The sequence below is a fragment of the Linderina pennispora genome (assembly GCF_002104995.1).
Source record: "Linderina pennispora strain ATCC 12442 chromosome Unknown DL89scaffold_1, whole genome shotgun sequence".
Classification (NCBI taxonomy): domain Eukaryota; kingdom Fungi; phylum Kickxellomycota; class Kickxellomycetes; order Kickxellales; family Kickxellaceae; genus Linderina; species Linderina pennispora.
Genome location: NW_024468249.1, coordinates 3114527 through 3139964, shown reverse-complemented (window position 1 = coordinate 3139964; position 25438 = coordinate 3114527). Strand labels below are relative to the sequence as shown.

Sequence of the window (25438 nt, the reverse complement as noted above, 5' to 3'; positions counted from 1 at the left end):
ACACACCGCCTCGTTTGCCCCGAGTATGATGCAGCCCACTCTCACACACCTGGCGCCAAGACTGCAGGGCAGCACGGCTACTCCATGTGCCAGTCCAGACCTTGCGTATAGTGCAGCAATTCTTCTAGATAATGCTGCTCGAAAGCCACTCACTTGTACGTACTGCTGGGTCCGACGCTAAGCCATCCAGAGCCTTTCTGGTGGAAATAAAGCAGGGACCGAGGATTACATCTACCACGTGGGAAACGCCTTGATCACAGCACAATAATCAGAATTGGCCTGCAAATCAGCAAGCACCGAAAATGGGCAGCCGGCGCACGCACAGCACAAGGAGTTTAGAAAACCGGTAGTGTGCCTTGTATATGTGCGGCATAATTACATTGGTGAGTTCAACAACAGGGACACTTGCGCAGCAGGTTTTCGCACAATATCATCCTCCGCACTTGGCGCATACCAGCACTGCTGCGGGAGCGGATAAGTGCATTTCGTGTTAAGTTCCATCCTTTCTAGGCGGACTCGTAGCTGCACAAAGCCTGGATTGCGCTAACAGTCAAAAGAAGGGGATGCGCGCGATTTTCCTTGCATTAGCGCATACGGGCTGAATGAAGTGGGGGAGAATAGCAGGTTTATAGTATAAGAATGGGGAAATCAACAGACATGCAGAGCGCCTTCCATTTTTATATCAACTTGCATCAGGTAAACATGCATGTTGGGCGGCGAGCCCGTCCTTCCATGACGAACATCATTGGCTCGGCGCGGACTATGCTGAGCTAAGGACTTTCGCATGCTCAGTGGTGGTGCGCGTACCGTTTTTGTCTGTCTGCTTTATATAGCGACGCCTGGTCCATTCCTTCTCGCCTTTTTTCTTCATAGTTGAACAGTTCCTCACTTTTTTCTTTGCTACTTTGTCTAATTATATCTGCCCTTTTCTACACATAATGAAGCTCTCTATTCTCGCCGCTTCCGCTCTGTTTGCCAGCCAGGCAACTGCCTACAGCATCGTCCATTCCAGCTCGCTTAACTGTCGCAAGGAGCCTACAGCCGCCTCGGATAAGGTCACAATCTACCAGCTGAGCGACGATATCCAGATCGAATGCCAGATCCCCGGCCAGGACGTCTATGGCAATAAGCTTTGGGATCTCACCCAGGACGGCTGCTATGTGGCTGACTACTATGTACTGACTGGCGCTGCCGGCTACATTGCGCCTCGTTGTGATGGCGGTAGCACTGACGTTGGCGACAGTAACAGTTCCTCTGACAAGCCCTCTGGTTCGGCCACCAAGGCTTCTGCCACCAAGACTTCTGCCACCAAGGCCCACACCTCTAGCAAGCACACACAGCTCAGTGGCATCGAGGATGAGAGCTCGGCCGACGACGCGTCGAATGTCGAGCTGTCTGATATTCTGCTGCCATCTGAGGACGAGAGTCTGACAGAGGTTGAGTCAAGCGCCAAGCCGAGCGCTAAGACGAGCGCCGAGTCTACCTCTGCAAAGGTGACGACGCCTGGGTCGCAGGGCTCGGCCAGCGCTATCGGTGTGTCACCAGCCAAGGCTGTGGCTATGTGTGCTGCTGCCATCGTTGCCCTGGCGTTCTAAACACTAAAAATAGGACAGCGTCAGCGACATCATTCTGCATCCTGGTCACTTGCTGACCGCATTGTTCGCTCGCTATCTTTTTTGTTTTGTTTTCAATCCACAATGCGCTCATTTGCCAGCTAAACAGGGAGCTATTGTCAAACATGCATTGATTTCTTCTGGTTAGAACTAAACAGACTATTCACCAGGCACTGTTTGCGGTTGTAGTCCCTCAGCTAGCGCTCAGAGATTTGCCACAGGTTTAGAATAGAGCCAAAGTTTGGAACGCGGTCAATTGTTTTTAGTTTAACTTTTTGTTATTGGCAAGTCTGTACAAGGATAAAAGCATGTTCAGCTGAAAAACGGTGCTGGCAAGCAGCTGTTACTACGGCCAGTGAGGGGTGCATGAGTATCTCTCACACCCACTGCGGATGCCCAGTGGTTTCTGCTTGCAGTAATGTTCAGTCGTGACCTCAGCAGATGCGACCCTGTGTGGCGTGCGACCACGACGGCTCCTCGGCGACAAGTGCGTGCGGTAGTGCTGCATCATATTGTCCTGGCGCGAGAACCGACTAGTGCATCCTGGATGTAGGCACTCATAGTTCTTCTCGCCAGTATGGATGCGATAATGCCTAGTCATATGGCCGCTGGTTGTGAATGCCTTTTCGCAGCCTGGATACTCGCACCGGTACTTGCGCACCATGGGAGTCCTGGGGATAATGCGTGTGCATGGCGGGAGCACAGCCGGCAGCGGATTGAGATGGCGCTTTGGTGTGATTTCCCCGACGAGTGCGGAAAGCGATGGGAGGCGGATCGCAGGCGAGGGCGTGCGGCTCATCGGTGAATAGGCAGGAGCCAGATCTGGCATGGATGAGCGTCGGCGCACATCGCAGTAGATATCGTCATTGAGCAGGCTGACGCAGCTCCCGTCGGCAGTCCGGATCGACAGTGAGCGAATGTTCCTTTGCCGAGCCGATTCGGGGATACCCAGGCTGTACGAGTTCGTGGGAGCCATTGGTTATTTGTGTGTGCGATAGGGGAAAGTATGAGAATGTCTTGGGGATTCGGTGTGCGCTTGTTCCGAGATGGAGAGAGAAAAGCAGTGTTTACAGACCAGCTTTGGCGTTTTATAGTCCTCGGAGATGATCCCACAGTCCAGCCATAGCCAGACCGCTACCTGAAGTGTAACAATCAGACCGCACCATGACAAGAGGCACTGTATCTGGAGGGCTGGACTACCTAAAATTGCGATTACGGACCTGTGAAACAAGCAAAACAGCCTGAAGAAGAGGACATGAATTAGGCGCCGAAGAGCAAGAAAGCCTTGTCCCCAGCCGTTTTTCTCCTTCTCGACAATGCACCCAATGTTCGCGAATTCTGCCTTATTTGCAAGTACGGGTTTGAGAGTATTAACTGTTTTGTGCGGTTGTATATATATCTAATCTTGAAGGCTGGCCTCCCGAAGCAACAGAGTGTGCGGTTAGATAAATGCTGCTTACCCCGGAAATCACAAGCCATTTGCAGCCAATGTTTCCTGGAAGGGCACACGAGTCCTTGTTGTCTCCTAGGCCAAATCTGGCAGATGGATAGTGAAACAAACCAGCCATCTAACAGCAAATAGATAGATGTATTTTGAGCTTACTAACCTTATAGAATCCTCGCAAGGCTATCGCCCTTGTGCTGTGAGCTGCGTGGAATTGCTATTTGTGACGGCAAGTAGCAAATCGGTGCTAGTTCTGCATCGCCTATATGCAGCCCCATCTTCATCCAAGGGCACTGGACCCGGGTCCACTAGCCAACTTGCTCGGCCCTTCCAGGCTCTGGCGAGGAGGGGTTCTCAGGAATGCAACAGACCCCGAGCTGGTTTGCAACAGGTTCTAGCACTGGTGTAAAGCACTTTCTGCTTTTGGCAGGTACTTGAGGGTACTCATTCTAGGATCGTCGCTCAGACTTTCGTGGTGTCTGTGTCACTTACAGTATAGAGTTCGCCCTGACATCCACCTCGGTTCTCTCACAGCGAAATGCGGCTCTAGCCAGCACACAGTCTCTTATCCACTGGCAGCCCCTTTCATTTTCCTTGCTTTAGCCTATTCCCCGGGCTCTTGCTTGTTGCTATCTCAATCCAGCAGTGGATCCATGGGGATGAGGCACAGCACTTCTAATGGGCGAACGCATTATTGCTGGACGTCCAGGAGTGTCATAATTAGAGATATTGGGCTTCAATCGATAGGACAAAGTAGCAGGCTTTGAGGGATTGCTTGGCGGACATATGCCCACGCCACCACATAGTGCTGAAGAAAAATAGCAGCGAGACACACAAATTAATTAGGTTTCCATTGTCTCGAACAGGTGAAAGCACGCAACCACAAAACCCAAGGAAAGCAATGACCCATTCGGCCCTAATAGCACCCCCTTGTTGCCAAACGCTTCAGGCGGTTTGCAGTCGCCAGTCAAGAAAATAGCCGCTGCTGCGGCCTATGCTATGTAATTCGCTCTCGCTTGTGCATATACCAGAGGAGAGGGGCTGTAAGAGGTCATCCCGAGTACGAAAACGGGCGTTGAGCTGTTATATTGTTATGTGAACCGAAAAGAGAGAAGGAAATATAGGATGGATGAGGGAGGCACAGGCATGTCGATAGGTCTTCGAATTCCAGTTCCTCTCAATAACCTGGACTGGGCTTTAGTGCGCCATTATCCTGCGAAACGAGGAGCGAAGGGCAAATGGACAGGGGGTGGGGAGGCACCTATTCAAAAGGAGTCGGGACTGTTGTCAGACGAAGCGGGAGCTTGCTTGCCAGCCTAGATAACCATAGAGGGGGCACACTTAGTGGCAGTGTTCACCAGCATTGCATCCGTCGCAGGAGCAGTCGCAGTTGTTGAAGGCCATTGTTGTTGGGTGAGACGGTGCGTTCGCGCTACAGAGAGTAAGGTGTGAGGGCTAGATTCCAAGAGATAGTGGAAGGAGAGGATGAAATGTCTGGGTGGAAGCCCCTGTCAAAATGCTCTTTTATACCCAAGTTTCGTCTGGGATGAGGGCGTCAACGTGTTGGAGGCAATTTCCTCTCAGTTGCATGGTAGGCGAGTCTGGAAATCAACTGAGGGATGTGCACCAGCGGTTGACGGGGATGTGGGCCGACCGGCTGTTTCCGGCATAGGGTCACTGTGGGTAGCAATAGGTGTCGTCGTCCAGTAGAAACGCGGACAGAGTGGGAGGGGAGAAGGGGGTCTGCAGGATATGCAGACGTCATGTTGGACACGTGCATGGAGGCACATCACTTGGCCAGCTTAAATTAAAAGCGACTGCATGCCCGAGCTAGCTGCTCGAATGTCAAGACTTGCCAGGGGCGGAAATTTGCGCTCCACCACTCGCCCCCCGCCGCCCAATGCCTGAACCGAGAACAGCTTGCATATGAAGCAACTGCTGGATTTTTTCTGACTCGGGGGTACATGTACAGAAATAGGAGACGCAAGATAAGGTGTCTCATTGTCCCTCGATGAGCTGCGCTTGCATTGGTGCTGCTGCGGGCCGCAGGAGACGAGAGACATGCATGGCCCGCTGCCCAGCACATCCCCTCGTCCCCAAGCCACCCATCGGCTGATCGGTTAATCGATCATGGCAGGCATCAGGGGTTTACCTGATGACGCGTGACTCTGCCACACCCTACCTTTCGCTGGATCGCTTTTTTTTACGCGTCAAATTCCTGACTTTTAATTTCCGCGCCCAGAATCTTTCATTTTTTGCGTCAGTAATCAGAATGGTCAAACGGACAGCAGAGGAAAACTGGGATCCAGTCGAGGACGACAAGGTTGTTGAGGAAGACAAGGCCGTTGAGGGAGACAAGGTCGTTGAGGAAGACAAGGTCGCTGAGGAAGACAAGGTTGTCGAGGAAGACAAGGTTGTCGAGGAAGGGGTTGTTAAGAAGGATGCTGCCGACAAGAGCGATGAATCGAACACTGAGGAAGAGGATGACGTCTATGTCGTCGAGAAAATCGTTGAGCATACAAAGGGTGAGGTAAGTTACAAATATCCCCACGATGGCTATTAGTGCTGAGCCAGCCTCTGCTTACTAGCTTTGTTTATCGGCACGATAGGATGGCGAGACACTCTTCATGATCAAATGGGAAGGGTACGATGATCCTGCGGACAACACATGGGAGACGGAGGACAACATCATCGACAAGGATATACTAAAGAAGTACTGGGATGACTATAATGCGAAGGCTGCAAAGAAGGTGGCGCCTGCAAAAAAGCGTGGCCGCCCGGCGTCTAACGGTGCGTCGTCGCTCAAGGCCAAAGAAGCGGCTACCAAGCGCCGGCGCACATCGGCAAGACAGGAGGCAACAGCCAAGCAGAACCCCCGGCAGAAACCCCAGCAGGAGGCTGAGCCAGAAGCAGCGGAAGCCGAGAGCAACGAAGCGTCTGGCCAGGAGATCGTGTATGGCGAGGAAGGCCCTGAAGCCGATGACTGGGTGCCGCTCCTGGACGAGATCATTACGCTTGATGCTACCGACGACGGCCTTATTGCCCAGATCCAGTGGAAGAACGGCCAAAAGTGCGAGTACCCAATAGAGCTTATTTACGCGAAGCTGCCCATGCAGATGCTGAAGTTTTACGAGCAGCGCTTAAGATTCCGGTCTTCTCAGTAAGTCTCTTGACAGCCCCGGACCTGCCGCGAAGGGAATGCAAGTTGTGCGAACGTGATATGGCACAAGGCAAAGCCGAAGCTTCTGCACTGCTTTGGTAAGGAACGCAGATACCAGACAAAAACAATAACAAAAAGTATATTTTCCGAGACCTTTGCTACAGTGAATCGCCGCAGAGATCCATGGTTAGCCTGTGCTGTTCAACGGCCAGGGCCCACATACGTACGTACTTGGTACTGTATGCTGTTTCTCAAGGATGCAGTGCTGGCGCAGCAGCATTCCTTGTGCAATAGGCCAATCGAACTCGAGGGTAACGTGCTTTCTGGTTAAACCCTGAGTAGACCTGTTTTGCCAGAGTGACGCAATCGATTGGGCGGTACTGAAACAGTGGCACCAGCTCCAAGCCCTCCACACCTCTTAGCATATCACCACCCAAGAGGCAGTGGCGTGCACATGCCACCATTCCCTACCGGTGCACGCAGATACCTCCGAGCCACTGTCCCATCGACACATCGCCGAGCTTAGCATAGCCATGTACGGCAGTTGCCCCAGCGCCACTGAGCCAATGGACACTGCTGAGGTAGGCCGCAGTTCCAAAGTCTGGGATATGGCCAAATCCAATCCTATAAATACTGAGACGGCTCTGTCCCGCTGGGTCTACACACTAGATTTTTGTTCTTTCCCTTTTTCTCTAGCTCTCGGTTTCTATTCTACCGAAATCCTGTTTAGTTTAGAGCATTTGCAAAGACACTTGTGCCCGCCTCGTCTCTTTCCGACCGTCCTCTTTGCTAAATTTTTCGAAGTTCTACAGCCCAGACCTGGTTTTGGCCGCTTGTTTAGTCATGGCGGAACATGAAGACTCCGACGATGAGCTCATGTCTCGGGGGCAATTGTTGAGCCTTTTTACCGGCTTGTGGGATGTTTATACCTGGACATGCAGAATTTCTTTGTATGGCAGACAAAGCGCCCTTCCATACAAACTTGTCAGCTATCAAGCGCGCTGCATTCCAGGGACTAACAGGAATGCTGATTTTCTTATTTGCTACAGTACTGCACCCATGTACGATTTTTACTCTGCCCATTCAGCTGTCGTGTGCAGACAGACGACACCCACCGACACCATACCTGATGATGCTCTAGAAGAAATGGGGATTCTTGCTCTCGAGATTTGGAAGCATCAGCCAACCCGCCTAACTGTTCCCATTCTACTCCTGCATGGTGTAAAGATACGGATAGTCAAGTTCAATCGTGACGGTAACCTCCATTCACTTGTTGGAAAATACGTGGATCCCCAAGGCTCTGAGGTAGTGGACTTTTTTGGCGATTGCAAAGAACTGATGGTAAACCTATGCCGTGTATTCTCACTTCCAGCCAACGAGTTTGGCCATGTCTGCGAGTACTCACACAAGCCGAAGGGGTATCGATTTGAGCCACATGGAAACGAGTACAAAATGTCTGCCGTTGACAAATGTGGCAAGGACACGTTTATAGTGAGTATCGTTGGCCGCGGCAATTACACTTTGGCGGGCCGCCATGACCATATAATCTATGGAAAGTTCAACAGTCATGCTGCAGTTCTAAGGGTTTCCTGGATCCCAGCTGATCAGCCCGTTGAATATACCCCGGATTACAAGATTGGCTCAAGCGCTTTGAATGCCAAGCCAAAAGTGCTCCAGTGTGGAACTGTTGTCAAGGACATCGCGAGACATCGCATGGAGTTCATTATTTATGAAGATACTGCTGGCTAGTCGTACAAAGCCACCGCTACCTATCACCTTCATCGACCCTGAAGTCGCCTATTACTATTTCCTACTAGTCCATTTTTACTGAATAAATTATAACCAGCATAAAACAGTTGTGCCCATAGCATGTCCATTGGTTATCAGTTTATCATGACCCATGGGTTCGTACTACATGCGTGCTTGTGGTTTTAATGCCCCTTCTCTTGAATGCAATGAACTGGCTGATTCCTTCGGTAACCGGTGTGGGAATACGGAGGTCCAGCAGCGATGGCGTCCGTACGATCAGCTGGCAAATACATTAGACAAATGTTGGAATAAGATATCCTCGACTCGACTTGAGTGAGAATGTTTGAAGTGACGTGCTCAATGATACAGAATAATCACTTGTGTCCATATCCATGGTGGTGATTCCATATCGAGAAGACTGAGATAAAGGAAGGAGAAGTATAGTAAATCTCAGCAACTTCGGAAGCTGCATTAGGATATTCTCAATGCTTGAATATGAAATCCCACAGTCCCTGAGAAAAAGAGTTTGAAGGACAAACCAGTTTACAGTAGATGTGGGTGTCAATGGTATAAAATGCAGTGCTGCGGTTCTGATGTTGGACGATATGGCCAGCATGTCAGTGTACGGGTTCATTGCTATCATCCTGACATCAGATGGCTCCATATACGGGTATGATATAAACATGCCAGCTTTCCTGATAAGGCTGGGGCTCACATAACCCATGTGTCTTCTAAACTCTTTGGTAAGCCCAACAACGGTTAGCTTCTGTAGTGCGGTGATAGGAAACTTTACCGTTCTTGGCAGCATGGGCCCAGTGATAAAGTCCAGCTTAAGAATGGTGAGATGGCTACTAATTGGTTCTATCGTCTCAACAGGCAGTGGTATGTATGCATGAAGGCTGCGTAGTCGTGAAAAGTAATAAGTAATGAGCTGTGTTAAGACCAGCGGACTACCAGCAGCTAACTGGGATAACGGATAATATTGTATCACGACAATCAATGGAAGACAGGGCACAAGACGCGACAGAATTTGGTTGGAGATATCTGTTGGTAAACACCCAGTACTACCAGGTGTATGACCACGAAGATGAAGCGAGGTGATATTCTCCCAAGAGCGTGAAGTTAACTTGAATTCATCTAGTACCGCTGCGAATGTGCATGTGCTCTCAGGTGGGATATCGTGTATATCGAGTTATTTTGTTTCTGTCGTCAGCCCCATGGAAACGATGAATCCAATATTTGTATACCACTTGTCGTGTGTGCGTTGGGAGTTTAGCATATTGGAGCGGCTTGTTCATTTGTTGTGCAAGATGGCCCTGCTGTATAGTGGTTGTTTTAGGTGGTCTCTCCACTGATGACACAAAGTTGATAGTCGATACACCACTAAAAATGTATCAAGGGAATCCTCAAATTTCTTGGCTGTCTCGATTACACAGGACAGAACGCCAGCAACAAGCTTGTCGGCAGCTAACGTGTTTAGATTTAAAGCAAGTCTATCCGTGAAAGAATGTAAATAAGGCTTAAAAATCAGAGAGATGTGAATGAGAGAAGCTTGTGTACACAATGCACAACTGCCACAACCGGCCTGAGTCATATATGTGAAGCGGAGTCTTGAAATGCCCATTTTTAGATAGCCAATGACATTACACTAATCACCAAGCCTCAGGACGAGTCTCACTCAATTCTTCTTTGGCACCAATAAAGCATCACAGTTCTGGAACTTCTCACTTGGTAGAGCCGTACAGATGCAACCAATACTAGCTGTATGCGGCGCTGAGTCGATATTCATAAAACTTCTGCTTGTCAGTGGCGACAAGTTTAATCTGGGACAGGTATCGAGCGCCATATTTCTACTAGTTGCAATGATGAGTCGTATATATGCACTACTCATCACCAAGCTCGATATCCATACATGCAGCCCTTTTATTCTGACACAGGCATTCGTAGCTAGCTACCCTGTATCAAGCAACTCAGGGTTAGGATCTTGGCCATAGGTGTCTGAGTATGGGCAGCCACCTGGACAGCTCAAACATGCATCGGATGCCAACACAGACGGCGAACAGAGTGGTCCTAGACAAACGTAGTACTGACTAGTTCTGTATGTTCACCAGCTGCATTGATACAGTAGTCCAAAAAAAAAAAAGCGACGCAGGTGCTGGCTATCAAATTAAGCTGCTGCTTGTAGTTTTGAAGCACCCCCTTCGCTGTTTCGCGGTAGCATGGTCTGACGGCAGAGGTGCTATCCCTAGGCAGACCCCTGTTATGCATGTGCATACTGTTGTTTGCCCCCGCTTCACTCGCCAGCCGGCTGTTGTCACCTGTGCTTTACGGCCTCGTTCTGCCGATGCTGCATTCCAGCCAATCACGTGTTTGGGGGTGCAGAGGTCGATTATTGAGGCCCATTTTCAAGTGAGATTGTATCCTGACCACGTGATTGGTGGGCGGCGCGTAGGGGCAGGGCGGTGCAAGCCTGCTGCTGCGAGCTTGCTTCTTCCTCTTCCACTCCCGTGACAGAGCCCACATTTTTGCCATTTTCACCTCTTTAAGTGCTGGAAGGTACATTTCACGAGAACAATTTCTTGTTTCTGCTCGCTTTGAACTCCATTCACACCACCCTTTGACCATTGCAGCCAATGGCGTCGCCAACAACAGCCGCTGACCAGGCCAGCGTACTTTTGGAAATCGAAGACAAGGCACACGTGTTGCCAGGACGCGCCTCGAACAACAGCAGCGCGCCAGCAGGCTACCCAGCGATAGCACCACGCAACAACAGCATCACCAACACGAGCCAGACGGCGTCGACAAGCGCACACCCGGCGCCTGTGCCAATAGCGCCGGCCACCGAGAGCCGCACGGATGGCACGCCCATCAACCCGTTCCTATCAGACCGCAACACGTCGGGCAAGCGCAAGCGGACGGGTGGCGGCGGCAGCGGCGGTGAAGCACCTCCTCCTGGATCGGATGAGTGGCACAAGCAGCGCAAGGAGAGCCACAAGGAGGTGGAGCGGCGTCGGCGAGAGGTGATCAACCAGGGAATTGATCGGTTGGCGGAGCTGGTGCCGAGCGCAGAGAAGAACAAGGGCCGCATCCTGGCCCAGGCCGTTGACTACATCCACCGTCTGAAGGCGACTGAGGCAAAGAACATTGAGAAGTGGACGATCGAGAAGCTGCTGGCAGACCAGGCGATTTCGGAGCTGACGAGCCAGAACGAGCAGCTCAAGGCAGAGAATAGGAGACTCAGAGAGAAGCTTGGCGAGTCGCCAGTCGAGGAAGAGGAGGATCTGCAGGATCATAGCGCGGCGTTCCACTCTGATGTTGATGTCAGTGCTATGGCAGCCGCGGCAGCAGCTGCTGTTGCTAGCGCGCAGGGTCACGCAAAGGCCGAAGACGACACTGATGACGCCGAGGAGGAAGATGGCATGGAAGTGGACGAGGACGATGAGGACGATGGTGAAGGCACGAGTGCTGATGTCGAAGCTATGCAGGTGGCGGCAAAGGCAGCAGCTTCAGGCAAGCCATCCAAGAAGCGCTCTAAGAAGCATTCCAAGTCATCAAAGAAGAAGAATCGTGATAGCAAGCACTGAGACCCTCTGTTGCTTTACCTGTCTGCTTGCCAAAGTACCCAACTATTCTCGTATTTTTCAACCTATTATTTAATAAATGCAGTATCCCTGCTCAAGCACGATCTATGCAATTCTCCGACACATCTGGCACGTCATCGGTAACTAGCATAAGCTGGTACTGGGTGGCTGCATTTTTCAAAAGGAAGATAATGAAAAGAATTACATGAAGATGGATGATTAATGTGAGAAAGTGCATGTCTAGCAGGGGATTCCTGTGAGGTTAGTTGCCGTGGATGGCATCCCTCAAGGCAATAGCGCCGTCCTTGGTGCCCAGCACCATGGCCAGGATACCCAGGAACAGCATGATGACGCCGACAATGTGCTCATACCAAGGGATGTTGCGGATGCCGTAGAGCTTCCAGTAGAATAGAATGGGCTCGATCAAGAACACGCATCCCGTGGACAGGGCACCAACAAGCGTCATAACCTGGGAGAAGTACGGAATGGCCATAGAGACGCCCATGAGTGCGGCCAGAAGCACAGTGCGCATGGTGGTGCGGGTGATGCGCTCCTTCCACTTGCCCATGAACTGGGGCGTGATGTTGAAGGACTTTTCGACCTCCATAGCGAACGAGGTCATAAGCACGGGCACGGCAATAATCACGTGAATGACGATCATGATCTGAGCCGCCACGCTAGGGGCACCGCGCGGCAGGTTATCGAGCATCGGCGAGACTGTAAGATGTCCGTACGCATGGTATCCAGCGGCACCGCAGAGCATGTAGAAGGCAGTGATGATAGTCATGGCGCACATGGAGACATACGGCCAGTGCTGCGGGTTGCGCATGCTGCCCTCGATGTACGGGTAGATGGCATTGCCGGCGAAAGCGAACGAGAAGGTGGCCATGGCGGTGGGCACACCAGCCCAGTCCCAGAACACGTGGTTGATATCGGTGCCCTGGATGACAGCGTGGATATTGTCAGCGGGGGCGTGATCACTCTGCAGGTACGGCTTGCTGAAGGCGATGACAACGGCGATCAGGACAACGACGACGCTCGAGAGGAATCCAAACATGCTGATGATTGCGGTCTCAGCCATCTGCTTCAGGATAATGTACGGCACCCACATGATGAAGGTGCAGACAAACATCCAGAACTTCTCGCTCAGGTTCACACCCGTCGGCAAGAGCAGCGTGTGGATAGTAGTGCCGGCCAGGATGATGTACAGACAGGTGCTGCCGAAGCAGTACAGGGCATGGAAGAAATAGGCGACGTAGCGACCTGGCTTGCCAAAGCTGGCCTGGCCAATGTCGACGAATCCGAGCAGGCGCTTGCCGGGCACGGCGTGCAGACAGCGGATGGTGATGATGGAGCTGAACACAGCGATGATACCGCAGACCCCCATGATGATTAGGCCAACCCAGCCGCCGCGTGCCAGGACGTAGGGAAGCTGCAGGGAACCGGAGCCCAAGACCATGCCGACCATGTTGAAGAAGGCGCCAAGGGAGGAGCTGGTGCGGTGGATGTGGTCGTACTCGCCGTTGGCTTCGGATCCGGTCTGGGAGATGGCGTAGTCAGCCTTCCCGTTGGAAAAGTTCTTGTTGACGGAGGTTGGACGGCTCGGGGGAGCGGTCGTTGACTCGGAATTGCTCATTTTCGCTAGTAATGAGTTGAGTAGGAATATTACAAAGAGAGCGGAACAAAAAGGTGGTGAGGGGTTTTTTAGATTGTTAGAAAAATTTTGTGTTCCTGGAGGGCAAGTTCAAGAGGTTTTATACCCAAAAACCTGGTGGATACGAATGCTCTCTCGGCCATTTTGCCTCTCTGCTTAGCAATGGTACCATCGGGTCGCAAAGGCATTGGTCAGCTCAATCCTTATGCTAGAACTAGGGGGCTAGAAAGAGAGATAGTCGACAGTCTAGCCGCACCTTGTGTCCAAAATCACACAGCTGAGTTGGTTGGCAGCGCCCGTGGTCGTTGTCCCCCAAAAGCGGGGCTCTGTAGCGTACTCATTGGGCGAAGGCAGTTGGAATAGAAATATTACTGGGCCGCACAGATGTAGCGGTTTCCATATGTGGTACAGCAGGGGGCAAAATGGGGCGATTGCACCATACATCCTCTGCGGCCTTTCTGTGCCTTCCCACGTATTAGGCAGGTGCAGGCAGAACAGGGATTGACCAGGCTGGGGAATGGAGTGTGGCCCAAATGACTCTGCCCATGTTGCGCCGACACTAGGTGTCAAGCAGCTGCATCCAGATCGGCTTGCAGTCTGGGCATTCTATAGGCGACGTGCATGGCGAGCGCAACCCAACAGCTGCCTTCTTCAAGCTATACTGGGCACTCCTTGCTAGTTTAACGAAGAATTCGCCGATCAGCATGCCATCGGTGAAATGTTGCGACGTTGTTTTTGGGGGGAAAGATGAAGAACAACTAATATCGTACAACGATCACGCCAGGCGGTATCATTCTGAGCTCATTGGGTGGGAAAGCTGGATGTTTGGTATGTTTGCACATGAATACTTATTCATGCCCAGAGGATACCGTTCCGCAGAAGGCAGATGAGGGAAGCAGATAGTTCATGAGAAGGAATGGTAGATCCGTCTAGGCTTTGCAGCTCCGCTATGCCGAAATAGGTGCCATGGGAACTGATTTGGAGTTTGAAGTTTGGATTTGGATCTAGGGATTCCAATTGGCAGCTGTACTGCCACGTGTGGTGGAAGTGCAGATACGCTGTATGTTAGGTGGCCATCTACCAACACTACATACATACGCTTTGCATGATAGTATGCAATATATGAAATACTATAGTGGTCGCGCGAGCTACAGGCGATGTGCATGCAAGGTGCACAGTAGAAAGTGGCACTGGCGGGTTGTATGATTGTCGGCTGAAGCAGGTTTTATCATGTGGAGAAAATTCATTTTGCTGCAGCTCTTGGGCCATTGAGTGACCTTTTAAAGGTTTGTTTTCCGGATGAGCGGAGGTGGCGGTCCAGGTGGCGAGCAAAGGCCGAGTCAACAGGTTTGTGATTATTGTGACCAAAATCCCTCAGCGTGACATTATTCCGTGAGTTGCTTCCCAAATGGAGGCATTGGTGAGATTGACCTGTTGCATCATCACCAAGCGCTGAAAGTAACACGTGGTGGGGTTTGGGGAAGTGTGAGTATCCTTGCAATTGCTGTTGTTGCCCTTTTCGTTTCGACGCTCCGGAACTCCACCGTTGGGGCAGAGAAAATGGCAAAACACAAAAGCCCTAGTCTGGGTTCCGCAGCTTGGTAGCAGCAGCGCAATTAGCAAGCCTGAATTCGCTTACCCTCATTTGCGGGTGATGACGATGCAGCCTTCAGTGTGCACTGTCACTTGCTTGCTGATGTGTAAATCAATAGCTGAAGTGTGGGGCATTGCTTTATATCACAACCAGTGGGTTTACGCCTGAGTTGTGAGTTATCCTAGTCTCATATGACTGCTGACAGCTCCCTGGTAAACGAAGATGCGAAAAGTACTGACTAGAACACACCACATTGTGATCCGTAGATGTTAACGGTTTGTATGGCATGTAATATGCTGTCATTTATCTCTTGTGACGTTCAAGCGCAGGCATGGCTGATAAAGGTGTTTCAGAGCAATATAAAACCAGAGGATGCACTTAGGTAGCAGCACTAGGCTAATTGAATACTTGCCTTGAACATCGTATTTCTACAAACCAGAACATTCTCAAGAACAGTGACCACTCTTCTTAAGCCTAAGGCAAAAGAAAGCTACAACTGTCAGAGTTGCTTCAAGAATATCAAGACACCTGGCGACTATTTGGGTCATGCAAGAAATCACATTGGCATGTATTCCGAGACGAGCTACACTAAGTAACCAGTGAGTCACATCCCACGCGAGATCGCCTTTCTCAGCTATATCCATGGCCCAGTGGATGGCAGGTGCATTGTCCGTTGCCTTCCAAGTGCTCGTGGACAGTACTCTGCTTTCGCTTTTATAGTCTTTAGGGTATCGATATATACCCCAAGGGATAGCTGCTGAGAAAGTGCCTAGCGACTGATTCCCAAGCAAAGCGGCCAAGGATACTTCCGCAGGCTTCATGGACAGGGCGGCCATGTACGATTTTGACGTGCGATTTTGCAGAACTGTCTCCACGTAAATATTTAGTAGAGAAAAAGATGACTCCTCAGCACACTTTAGGGTGTTCGTGTTGCCAATTGCCAAGTGGTTTGTATGTGTTTGTATTCGTCAGCCATTCCAAGTTTTCTGAGAGGAGCGGTCAGGTGATTTTCAATCCTGGATTTGCACCCGCAGCTATTTCCCTGGGCTTCTTTCAGAATTTCGGGAGCCGAGAGGCTCGTGGCTATTGGCTACATCCAGAGACATCAGCGTGCCAAGCCTGTGAAAGCAATCCACAGTTATTAGAATGGCAGTCTGGCGCTTTGAATGATTACAAAGGGGCTTGAGGGCGCCTCGCTCTTCCACTAACTCTCCTTTACTAAATAGCCATAACCTATGTCTCTTGAAACATATACCTGCTCCTCCCTGCGTAACTTGGAATACCACAAAAACATTGTGTTCTACAATGGCAGGTTCGACACCAGACAAGCCGCTGCAAGCTCTGGAATGCAAGCCTACCGCATCGTAACTCGGTTTCCTTGCGTAGCCCTCCTGACGACGGATGTGGATGACGATGCAACGATTGTTGCTGGAGTGATGCCGACAAGCGGTAGTACTGTAGCTAATGCACTAATCGACAAGGTCTCGACGAGAAGTGCCAGCGCCATAGCTCGGGGTGTTCCCTACAAAATGGAGCAGCGAGATATGCAGCTGGGATGGAAGTTTACAGATGCGCAAGGGGTCAAGTACAAGTGGAACACTAAAGCGCTGAAGACTCGGTGGGAGCTACTTGACAGCAAAAAAGCAGCCATTGCCACCTTTGACTGCACAAAGTTCTGGAAGGACGGTCCTGGCATCCTAGAATTCAAGACTGGTATTAGTGATGAGCTTCGAGTGCTTTCTCTTTTGGCTCTTGGCATAACTGCACTCACTATCGCAAGGACTCAAGACAACACCCACACAAATGTTGAGGAGTGTAGGTGGTTGAAATACGAAGGTATTTATGGACTTCAATGTTGACCTTCAGAGAATCCAGTAGTTATGAGCTTTATGGAATGAGTATGACTAGACATTGCTGAGGAGAAAAAGGGAGGATGGGGCCGTTCCGGCCCACAATGTTTATACAGGTGGGAATTTGGAGCTGCATATGGTGACGAAGGGCATGGGGTTGTCTAAATATCAACATCCTATACCGTTTCCTCATGGAAAGAAATAGATATTCTCCTCAGCTGTTTTTACTTTTTCACAATCAGGTTTTCCGCTTAGCTCCCCACTGTTAGAGCATCTACTCTTCTCAAACACTATTATTTAATACTATGTCAATGAACCTCGCACTTCGCGTTACACGCGCAGTATTTAAGAAATATTTGTCCGCTAGCACTATATATCGCAACCAAAATAATAGCTTTAATGCTTTACTTGAAGTCATCATTTTTAGGCCTTTCCTTGGTACATGGAGAGCAACACAGCGGCTATTTGCTATCTTAATATGCCGGTTCACTTCTGCACAGGTTCTCAGCGAAACTGAATTTTTGCTTGAATACCTTGATGACAACTTTTCATCCACAAGAGATCTGCTGTCAAGCTTTGTCTCGAGGGTACTACGAAAGCCAAGAATGCGTCCCCAAATCTTGGCTTCAACATACCCAGTTATTAACACCGAGCACCTCTAGTCCGAGAGAGTGCTGGTTTCTCGTTTTCCTCATATTTTATAGCTTGTTTACAATACCAATGGGGGGGGGGTTTTAGTGTTTTTTTCCTCGAACGCGCCGAGAACCTTCAGCAGCATATTTCTCCACCGTGAAGCCTATAGGTCCGCAGTCGCTGGTTTGTCTACTGGAACTCCAGCTGATTGTGCCAAGACACAAAATATGCAGCTAACTACTAGCAATCAAGATGTTGAAGTTTTGAAAGGACGGCGCTAGCATCCTGGAGTTCAAGACTGGAGTCAATAATGAGCTTCGAGTGCATCTTCTTTTGGTACTTGGCATAACTGCACTCACTGTCGCAAGGACTCATGCCAACAGCCACAGCAATGTAACTTAGCCCAAGCTTGCTCATGGTTGGTAGTGAGGCGAGTTACTGACTCAACGAAATACACTTTTCGTTAACACAGTATGATATCCTCATACGATTGTTTTTAGCATGTACCGATGAGAGTACTCTCTCATCATACTTGAGCAGTGTAGTGTCAGGCGATTCCGGCGGTCGATTCTTTATTGAGGGCTGTTTGTGCTTTCTTTTGGGAGAGAAATCAGCAGAGGGTATTCGCTAGCATACACTCTCAGTTTGCAAGATACGCATTCTGTAGTCCGGCCTTGAAGTACCAGTGTGCCAAGACGGCGAGGGACACCCTCTTTTTGCTAAAGAACATTCCACGTGTCTTGTGCAGCCTATTTAAACGCCGAAAGCCGGCGTGCGCATCGCCCTCAGTCATTCTCCAGTTAGCTATCATGTCCACAGATCCATTTACAATTTTCTCCAAAACTGTTCCCATCGCTGTGAGGTGTGTCGTTTTCTACAGCGGCTGTTTTGACAGCATCGATGCGGCCCAGGGTTCTGGCAAGCCTGTCTACAGAGCATATGTAAAGTGCCCGAACTTGATCCTCAGCTCGGTTGAAATTGATTTTGATGGCAATACCACGCTAGTTGCTGGCATCATGTCCAAAGTCAAGAGCAGCGATCGCCCGGAGGCAACACCAGTTGTAGATATGCAATAGTACGAGATATGACATTTAAACTGGAGCAAAGAGTTACACAGCTCGGTTGGAAGTTCAAAGACGCGAGCGGTACTGACTACAAGTGGAACACTCCAATCAAAGGTAGTCGGTAGGAGCTGCGAGATGGCAATGGGTATGTTGCTGCGACACTCGATATCAGGAAGCTCCATCCTAAAAAGCTGGAGATTAGACCGAGCATGGACAAGCAGCTCCGTGCCCTTGTTTTAACCTTGCTCATGTTTAATATCGTCACTCTCGCCAGCCAAGGTCCAAACTACATCAATGTTGGCCACGAGACGATGGGCGGCTGGTATTACCTGACAGGAAAACCATAAAGCAGTAGCATTTCCTGTGATGTTTCTGGTAGCATGGCGGCTCTACAGTTGGTGGCTGGCTTAGCAACAGAATGGTTCTTACTGTAATAACGTCAATTTGTCAAGGATATTTTTTAGTACACTCAAGGTCTCCCCTTCGCATATTTCCGGATTGAGTGTGTACCGGCGCCTCTCGCACTGTCTTTAGAGAGTGCACGCCACAGTCATTGATGTTCCCTCCTTCTCAGCTCAACAGTTAGCAGAAGCAGGGTGGCAGGCTTCAGCTTTCCAACCCGCGACAGTGAAGTGACATCGTTGGAGACCTTTTCGACTCATACCGGCGACTCTAGAGTAATCTCTCAGAAAACAACATGCGGTACCCGGGTTGCCCTGTCTACATGACTCAGCAGGGCGGTGTATACGTTACACCCCCGTGTGCTAGAGCTTCAGCAGAGGGCGTTTCCCCGGCAAAGCAGTTGGACCGACAGCGGGGGTTCGGAGTGTTGTGATGATTTGCACAGGAAAAATCCGCTGTGAGCGACCCGCACCAATCAGCGTCGACAATGATTGTGTCATTGTCTGGCGTGGTGTGAAGATTTGCTCTTGGTAACAGGTCATCTAATTGCCTGTGGCCCGCTTTATAAATGGGTGGGGGCAGCACTGGCCAACTCCAGCAATTCTTTCACTTTTTTCTTCTCAACAACACTTTTTCTTCACCTTTTCTCTTTCTTTTTTTTGCACAGAAACTCCTTCATCATGGCTGGCAGCGACGACACTAGACCTCAGTACCACATCGCCACGGAGCTGGTCCACATGGACAGCGACAACGTCAAGGACAACTACAATGCGGCATCGGTGCCTATCTACCAGACGGCGACGTTCAAGCAGACGCAGGCGGATGGAACGGGCGGCGAGTACGACTACTCGCGGTCAGGAAATCCGACGCGCACGGCGGTGGAAGCACACATGGCAAAGATCATGCGGGCGGAGCGGGCGTTCGTGGTGTCTACGGGGATGACGGCGCTGGATGTGATTCTACGGCTGGTGAAGAGTGGGCAGGAGATCATTGCCGGCGACGACCTGTACGGTGGGACGAACCGTCTGCTGACATACGTGTCGCAGTATAACGGCGTCAAGGTGCACAATGTGGACACAACGCAGCCGGAGAAGGTGGCGGAGCGGCTGGACCCGGTGAAGACGCGTCTGGTGCTGCTGGAGTCGCCGACGAACCCGCTGATTAAGATCGCGGATATCCGCACAATAGCAAGCAAGGTGCACGAGCAGTGCCCGGCGGCGCTGGTGGTGGTGGACAACACGATGATGTCGCCGCTGCTGCAGAACACGCTGGAGCTGGGCGCCGACATCGAGTACCACTCGGGCACCAAGTATCTGTCGGGCCACCATGATCTGATGGCGGGCGTGATCGGGTGCAAGACGGCGCAGGTGGCGGATCAGCTGTATTTTGTGATCAACTCGAACGGCTCGGGCCTGGGAGCGTTCGACTCGTGGCTGTTGCTGCGCGGCGTCAAGACGCTGGCGATCCGCATGGACAAGCAGCAGGCGAATGCCGAGCAGATTGCCGAGTTCCTGGAGGCGCAGGGGCTCAAGGTTCATTATCCAGGGCTCAAGTCGCACCCGCAGTACGAGCTGCATCGGTCGCTGGCCAGCGGGCCCGGGGCGGTGCTGAGCTTCGAGACCGGCGACGTCGGCGTGTCGGAGCGCATTGTGGAGAGCGCGCGGCTGTGGGGCATCTCGGTCAGCTTCGGGTGCGTGAACTCGCTGATCTCGATGCCGTGCAAGATGTCGCATGCGTCTATTCCGGCGGAGATCCGCAAGCAGCGGCACCTGCCCGAAGACCTGATCCGTCTGTGCGTGGGCATCGAGCACGTCGACGACCTTGTTAGCGACCTGGCCAATGCACTGCGCAAGGCTGGCATTACCGTCAAGCAGTAACTGGAATTTTAAATGAAATGTATTTAGAAGGAAAACCAGGACGATTAATTGGACTTTTTGCTGGCGTCGGCCTTGTGCTTGATGGTAAGGCAGTTGATGTCGAGGTACTGGCAGATGGTGCTGATGACCTCCAGGGCAAAGTGGGCGTACTGCACGGCCGTGTAGACAAGGCAGGCGTACACCAGATACAGCTCATGGATGCCGTCGGCCAGCTTGGGCAGCCCCAGCATGGGCATGACGGCGTTGAGGGTGCCGAGGAAAATAGGCACGTGCATCCTGTTGAGCTTGGGGAAAGGCGCGCCTGTGACATGGGCGACGATAACGCGACCGACGATGTACGAGAAGGCGAAGCCAACAAACAGCAGGAACAGCACCAGGTGCTGGCCGAGAATCTCCGGCGACGCATACAGCCACAGCGTCACGCTGCTGATCGAGGCAACAAACGGCACCACATCGGCCACAGCCACGGCCACGCTCCTGTTCTGCTCGCGGCAGGCAATGGAAATGTTATCGAGGCTGGCGTAGATGGTCGGGATCAGGATCGCGCCCATGCCCACCACCACCGAGTGCGCCAGCGTCAGCTCCGGCAGGTACTGCGACACGGCCGTGGGCAGCACTGCAAAGATCTTGGTGTGCCAGAACTCTGGGCCCCAGATCCCCGTAGCCAGGGTGGCCAGCGAAAAGCTCAGGATGCCCTCGACGGGACCCGAAAAGTACCCGAGGTAGAGCACATGTGTATGGTACTCCTCCATGGTCGACATGTAGAAATTGGCCAGCGAAAAAAACACCAGCGCCGCCGTCCACCACGTCTCGCCCAGCTGGCACGTCGCCGCATACAGAATCATAATCTGCGATACCACCAGCGAGTCGCACCCGTGGTCAAACAGCTCTCCCAGCGGACTCGCCGTGCCTGTCCGCCGCGCCTGCTTCCCGTCCACCGCGTCAAACGACCCGTAGATCCAGATGCACAGCGAGTATGCAAAGTACACCCACGACGGACATGTCTCTGTCAGGTTCGGCGCATACACCTGCATTAAACCCATTGCCAGCAGCACGTGCAGCGAGCCCAGCAAAGTCACCATGTTCGCCGCCATGGTCAGCGGGAATATCTTCACCAGCTGGTTCCAGTACTCGGCCAGCACATACTTGCTGATTAGCGACTTGTCGATGGCCGCGTACTTGTATTTTTTCAGGTTGGGCAGGTATTGCGAGGGAATGTACGCCATTGTGAATTAATATAGGGAAAAAATGTATGGCGGAAAGAGAAGAAGCGGGCCGAAATAGTGGACGGAGTGCCCGGCTCCCAACGCTTTTTCATGCGTGAAATTTGGAGAAAGTGACTTCCAAATGATGTATCACGTGTTGTGACACGCCCCACGACATGTGCTGATCTGGTTGATTTGATCGCATGCTGATGAGATCTCTTTGCCAAGTTCCTCAGCTGGGCAAAAATAGATGCAAGGCATGGTGCGCACATACTGGGACAATCTCCCTCTCTTTGTTTACCTCTGCGAGTATTTATTTACTTATTCTGTTATGCATACACTGTCCATACTATTAGCCCTCGCTCTCCCACTCACACTAGCATTGAACGAGCCGCGGATCCTGGGCGGGCAGGCGGCACTTCCCGGCCAGTACAACGCTACAGCACTTGTGCTGGTAGCGACATCAGCCAAGCAGACGACAGTATGCGGGGGCACGCTGATATCGTCGCGCGCAGTTCTGACGGCTGCGCACTGTGTGCAGAGCCTTCTGGGCGACAACTACGAGCCGGAGCAGTTCACAGTGGGTGTGGGGCAGCTGAGCAGCGAGGGGTTCAATCTGACGCACCCGTATTTTGTGGACAAGACCATTGCACATCCATCGTATTCCGCCGACATAGTATCGAACGACATTGGGCTGATACTGCTGAACTCGTCGGTGCCCGCCAACGTTAGCACGCCGATGAAAATCATCAAGGGCTATGACTGGGGAGCGCGGCTGGTGGCGACCGGGTACGGGCAGACGACGAACCAGAAGGGCTCTTTGGCCACGCAGCTGATGGCGGTGGAGCTACGGCTGGGCAATGTGACGCACTGCAAGAGCTTGAATCCCCACTGGAAGCAAGACACCCAGATGTGCACGGACGGAACCGTGGGCCGCGACACGTGCAATGCCGATAGCGGCGGCCCGCTGATGGGTCAGTATAATGATGCAGGCGACTGGGGGCTGGTGGGCGTGACATCGTATGGCGAGGAGGGCAAGGCGAGTAGTGGCGGCAACATGTGCGGGACCGAAGGTGGCGCCGGGTTCTATACGTATGCGGCGTATTATGCTGACTGGATTGCCCAGAATGCGGGGCTGGAGAGGGACAAGATCTTGGTTGTGAATTCAACCACGGTGCACCCGAATGCGACGCTGATGGCTGAGGCATCGGAGGGGTCGACAGTGCTGGCGGTGGCAAGCGAGTCACTGACGTCGGCGGCTGCGGCGGGGCCGGCAAGTGGTATAGCAGCAGTGGTGGCAGCAGCAGTGCATATTGCAATGTGTCTGGCATTGGCATAATGGATGTGAAGAGGAGGCTTTATGTTTTTGTGTTTTGCCTTGTCCGGAAACCTCGCAAAACGACTCGCAGAACCTGGAATGCAGGCCGGCAGAGGCCAGGTTCGATCCCCCCCCCAATACCGAGCAGAGGGGAAAAATCAAGGATTCTCGCAGTCAGCTTCTGGCTTTGCGATGCCAGCGAGTGTGAAAGTCAGTTGTGCAAGACAGGCTGGCGGAAAAATACCACCAAAACACGCCCTTCTTCTCCTCAAGTTGTAAATTCTTTTCTTTCTTGTTCCATCTCCACCCTCTTTAATATAGGTTTTAATTAATTCACATACCATCGACTGAGGGGGACACCTTCCAGCTCGGAAAACTTGTATTACATGATAGAAACGCCCAGCATGGATTCTTCAAAAGAGCGATCGGCAGAAAGTCTTGGCGCATTTCCGGTTCCACGGCTCAACCACGCGAGCAGCGAGGTCAGCAGTAGCCACGGGTCGCCGGTGCAGCGGCTATCGCACTCGATGGCGCACGGACTGCGGCGGGCACTAATGCCCTTGAAGCACCTGGGTGCGCAGTCAATGCCAAGCTCGCCGCACACCAAGCTCGCCACAGCGTCACAGCCAGTGACACCTATACCAGTGACTGCAAGCAGCACCGAGTCGTCGATGTCGCCGGACACCACTCGCGAGGAGCAGTGGTCGGAGCAAGGTGCGCTGGCAGTGGCAATGGCCGAGAAGCGCCGCTTGCCACCGCCACTGCCGACGGAGACTCTGGCAGTGCAGGGAATGATAGACGGGCTGATGGACCTGCCGGACCGCGTGGACTGCGGACTGGTGGATGTGTCGCAGATGCGGCGGCGGCTGGGCGTCGGGCCGAAGCGGCGCGAGGAGTGCCAGGTGTACTATGAGGTGTTTGGGAGTGGGCCTAGGCGGCTGCTGTTGCTGATGGGCATGCTGGGCAGCACCATGTTCTGGCGGCTGCAGACCCGGTATTTTGCGCACCTGGGCGACTACACTGTGTGTGTGTTCGACAACCGCGGCAGCGGGCGCACCACACTGGCCAGTGGGCCGTACCGGATCACGCAGATGGCCCGGGACGCAATGCAGGTGATGGAACATCTGGGGTGGCATGATAATGTGCATTTGGTGGGCGTGTCGATGGGTGGCATGATTGCACAGGAGCTGTGTCTGATGAATGACCGGGAAGACCGGTATGCGTCGGTGGCGCTGGTGGATACGTGGCATAGCGCATCGATGGCGCTGCCGACGGCCAAGGAAGTCAAATTTGCATTCAATGGCATGGCGGCACTGGGCAGCGACCCCGGCCATCTGATCGACCTGGTGTTTTCGCGCGACTGGGCGCAGGCGCCGTTCCGCGATCCGCTCGGCTCAGAGGCTGTGGGCTGCGATCTAACAAACCGCCAGATGCTGCGGACGCTGTTTGCACGCATCGAGTCCGACTTGGCCGAGTACCGCACAGCCTCGCCGCCCAAAACCGCTCATGCCACTACATCAGTCAGCACCGAGTCGCCAGAGCCGCCCAGATTCCCGCATACGCAGTCCTCGCCGATAATCGGCACAGTGCAGATGACCCGGCATGGCACACAGAGCACCCCAGGCACCGACCAGAAGCGCGAGACCTCGGGCGACCTGCACCAGTTCATGGCCTGCCTGGGCCACCGGCTGACGCCCGCGCGCGTGCGCCGCATTCAGACGCAGAACCCAGCGACGCGCTTCCTGGTGATCCACGGGCGGAAGGATCGCGTGATCCGGCCGGTCTGCGGCCGCACATTGGCGAAGCTGCTGGGCTGCCCGCTGGTGTGGCTCGAGGGCGCCGGCCACATGCCGCTGATTGACGCCCACTGCTCGTTCAACCTGGTGGTGCGTGCGTTTACACGGCACGAGCCGTGGCTCGATGAGCTGCCGGACCGGACACGCATTGCACCGGCGCCTTGGCACGAGCAAGTCAGAGTGCGTGAGTGGATGGGCAGGCCCGTGGGCGAGATTGCGCTGGAGGGCATGGAGCAGGTAAGGCTGGCGTGCAGGTCGCCGCCGACCAGCCCCGGGCCTCGCAAGTCCACCGTGGACCGCATCGAGCCGGTGGGCGAGCTGGCCCAGGAGCTGATCCTCGTCGATGATCGTGATCTTGCCCATGACTCCAAGATCGTCGGCCCACATGACGCAGGTGATGCCGATACTTGTGGATTCGTCATCTACGGCTCGCTGCTCGATGCCCCGCTGCGAATGCGACGGTACACCACCACCAGCTGACCGGTGTGGGAAGGATAG

General features: G+C 52.6%; 15 protein-coding genes across 15 annotated transcripts; 9 read left to right on the top strand and 6 right to left on the bottom strand.

The window, feature by feature from the left end:
- The first annotated feature begins 612 nt into the window (after window positions 1-612).
- Window positions 613-1875, top strand: DL89DRAFT_25383 (uncharacterized protein). The gene has a single exon (XM_040885214.1). It carries the CDS (start codon window positions 939-941, stop codon window positions 1593-1595), a length of 657 nt encoding a protein of 218 aa, XP_040748190.1. The 5' UTR covers window positions 613-938; the 3' UTR covers window positions 1596-1875.
- Window positions 1876-2088: 213 nt separating this feature from the next.
- Window positions 2089-2271, bottom strand: DL89DRAFT_202648 (uncharacterized protein; the record flags this gene model as incomplete). Its single annotated transcript, XM_040884005.1, has 1 exon — window positions 2089-2271. A coding segment is annotated over one exon (183 nt), but the record flags the coding sequence as incomplete, so codon positions are not given.
- Window positions 2272-5329: 3058 nt separating this feature from the next.
- On the top strand, window positions 5330-6221 carry DL89DRAFT_290422 (uncharacterized protein; the record flags this gene model as incomplete). The annotated part of the gene is made up of 2 exons (XM_040890081.1): window positions 5330-5587; window positions 5676-6221. The coding sequence occupies 2 exons, from the start codon at window positions 5330-5332 to the stop codon at window positions 6219-6221; spliced, it is 804 nt and encodes a 267-aa protein (XP_040748188.1).
- Window positions 6222-6870: 649 nt separating this feature from the next.
- DL89DRAFT_25396 (uncharacterized protein) lies at window positions 6871-8112 on the top strand. The gene has a single exon (XM_040885228.1). The coding sequence runs from the start codon at window positions 7061-7063 to the stop codon at window positions 7964-7966; it is 906 nt and encodes a 301-aa protein (XP_040748187.1). The 5' UTR covers window positions 6871-7060; the 3' UTR covers window positions 7967-8112.
- Window positions 8113-9555: 1443 nt separating this feature from the next.
- DL89DRAFT_264774 (uncharacterized protein) lies at window positions 9556-10101 on the bottom strand. Its single transcript, XM_040886366.1, has one exon. It carries the CDS (start codon window positions 9810-9812, stop codon window positions 9645-9647), a length of 168 nt encoding a protein of 55 aa, XP_040748186.1. The 5' UTR covers window positions 9813-10101; the 3' UTR covers window positions 9556-9644.
- Window positions 10102-10794: 693 nt separating this feature from the next.
- Window positions 10795-11650, top strand: DL89DRAFT_232383 (uncharacterized protein). Its single transcript, XM_040884924.1, has one exon. The coding sequence runs from the start codon at window positions 11279-11281 to the stop codon at window positions 11621-11623; it is 345 nt and encodes a 114-aa protein (XP_040748184.1). The 5' UTR covers window positions 10795-11278; the 3' UTR covers window positions 11624-11650.
- DL89DRAFT_217073 (uncharacterized protein) lies at window positions 10921-11187 on the top strand (the record flags this gene model as incomplete). The annotated part of the gene is made up of 1 exon (XM_040884321.1): window positions 10921-11187. A coding segment is annotated over one exon (267 nt), but the record flags the coding sequence as incomplete, so codon positions are not given.
- A 159-nt stretch (window positions 11651-11809) lies between the features above and the next one.
- Window positions 11810-13249, bottom strand: DL89DRAFT_243581 (uncharacterized protein; the record flags this gene model as incomplete). The annotated part of the gene is made up of 1 exon (XM_040885036.1): window positions 11810-13249. Exon 1 carries the CDS (start codon window positions 13181-13183, stop codon window positions 11810-11812), a length of 1374 nt encoding a protein of 457 aa, XP_040748183.1. The 5' UTR covers window positions 13184-13249.
- A 1619-nt stretch (window positions 13250-14868) lies between these two features.
- On the bottom strand, window positions 14869-15144 carry DL89DRAFT_25374 (uncharacterized protein). The gene has a single exon (XM_040885208.1). The coding sequence runs from the start codon at window positions 15096-15098 to the stop codon at window positions 14934-14936; it is 165 nt and encodes a 54-aa protein (XP_040748182.1). The 5' UTR covers window positions 15099-15144; the 3' UTR covers window positions 14869-14933.
- Window positions 15145-16012: 868 nt separating this feature from the next.
- DL89DRAFT_264771 (uncharacterized protein) lies at window positions 16013-16702 on the top strand. Its single transcript, XM_040886365.1, has one exon. The coding sequence runs from the start codon at window positions 16031-16033 to the stop codon at window positions 16652-16654; it is 624 nt and encodes a 207-aa protein (XP_040748181.1). The 5' UTR covers window positions 16013-16030; the 3' UTR covers window positions 16655-16702.
- A 1387-nt stretch (window positions 16703-18089) lies between these two features.
- Window positions 18090-18811, bottom strand: DL89DRAFT_264768 (uncharacterized protein). Its single transcript, XM_040886364.1, has one exon. It carries the CDS (start codon window positions 18522-18524, stop codon window positions 18207-18209), a length of 318 nt encoding a protein of 105 aa, XP_040748180.1. The 5' UTR covers window positions 18525-18811; the 3' UTR covers window positions 18090-18206.
- A 527-nt stretch (window positions 18812-19338) lies between these two features.
- On the top strand, window positions 19339-20643 carry DL89DRAFT_25354 (cystathionine beta-lyase). The gene has a single exon (XM_040885192.1). The coding sequence runs from the start codon at window positions 19425-19427 to the stop codon at window positions 20619-20621; it is 1197 nt and encodes a 398-aa protein (XP_040748179.1). The 5' UTR covers window positions 19339-19424; the 3' UTR covers window positions 20622-20643.
- Window positions 20626-21859, bottom strand: DL89DRAFT_264766 (Choline/ethanolaminephosphotransferase). The gene has a single exon (XM_040886363.1). It carries the CDS (start codon window positions 21845-21847, stop codon window positions 20666-20668), a length of 1182 nt encoding a protein of 393 aa, XP_040748178.1. The 5' UTR covers window positions 21848-21859; the 3' UTR covers window positions 20626-20665.
- Window positions 21860-22116: 257 nt separating this feature from the next.
- DL89DRAFT_25332 (trypsin-like serine protease) lies at window positions 22117-23348 on the top strand. The gene has a single exon (XM_040885188.1). The coding sequence runs from the start codon at window positions 22158-22160 to the stop codon at window positions 23163-23165; it is 1008 nt and encodes a 335-aa protein (XP_040748177.1). The 5' UTR covers window positions 22117-22157; the 3' UTR covers window positions 23166-23348.
- A 323-nt stretch (window positions 23349-23671) lies between these two features.
- Window positions 23672-25420, top strand: DL89DRAFT_254726 (alpha/beta-hydrolase; the record flags this gene model as incomplete). The annotated part of the gene is made up of 1 exon (XM_040885295.1): window positions 23672-25420. The coding sequence occupies one exon, from the start codon at window positions 23672-23674 to the stop codon at window positions 25418-25420; it is 1749 nt and encodes a 582-aa protein (XP_040748176.1).
- Window positions 25421-25438: the final 18 nt, after the last annotated feature.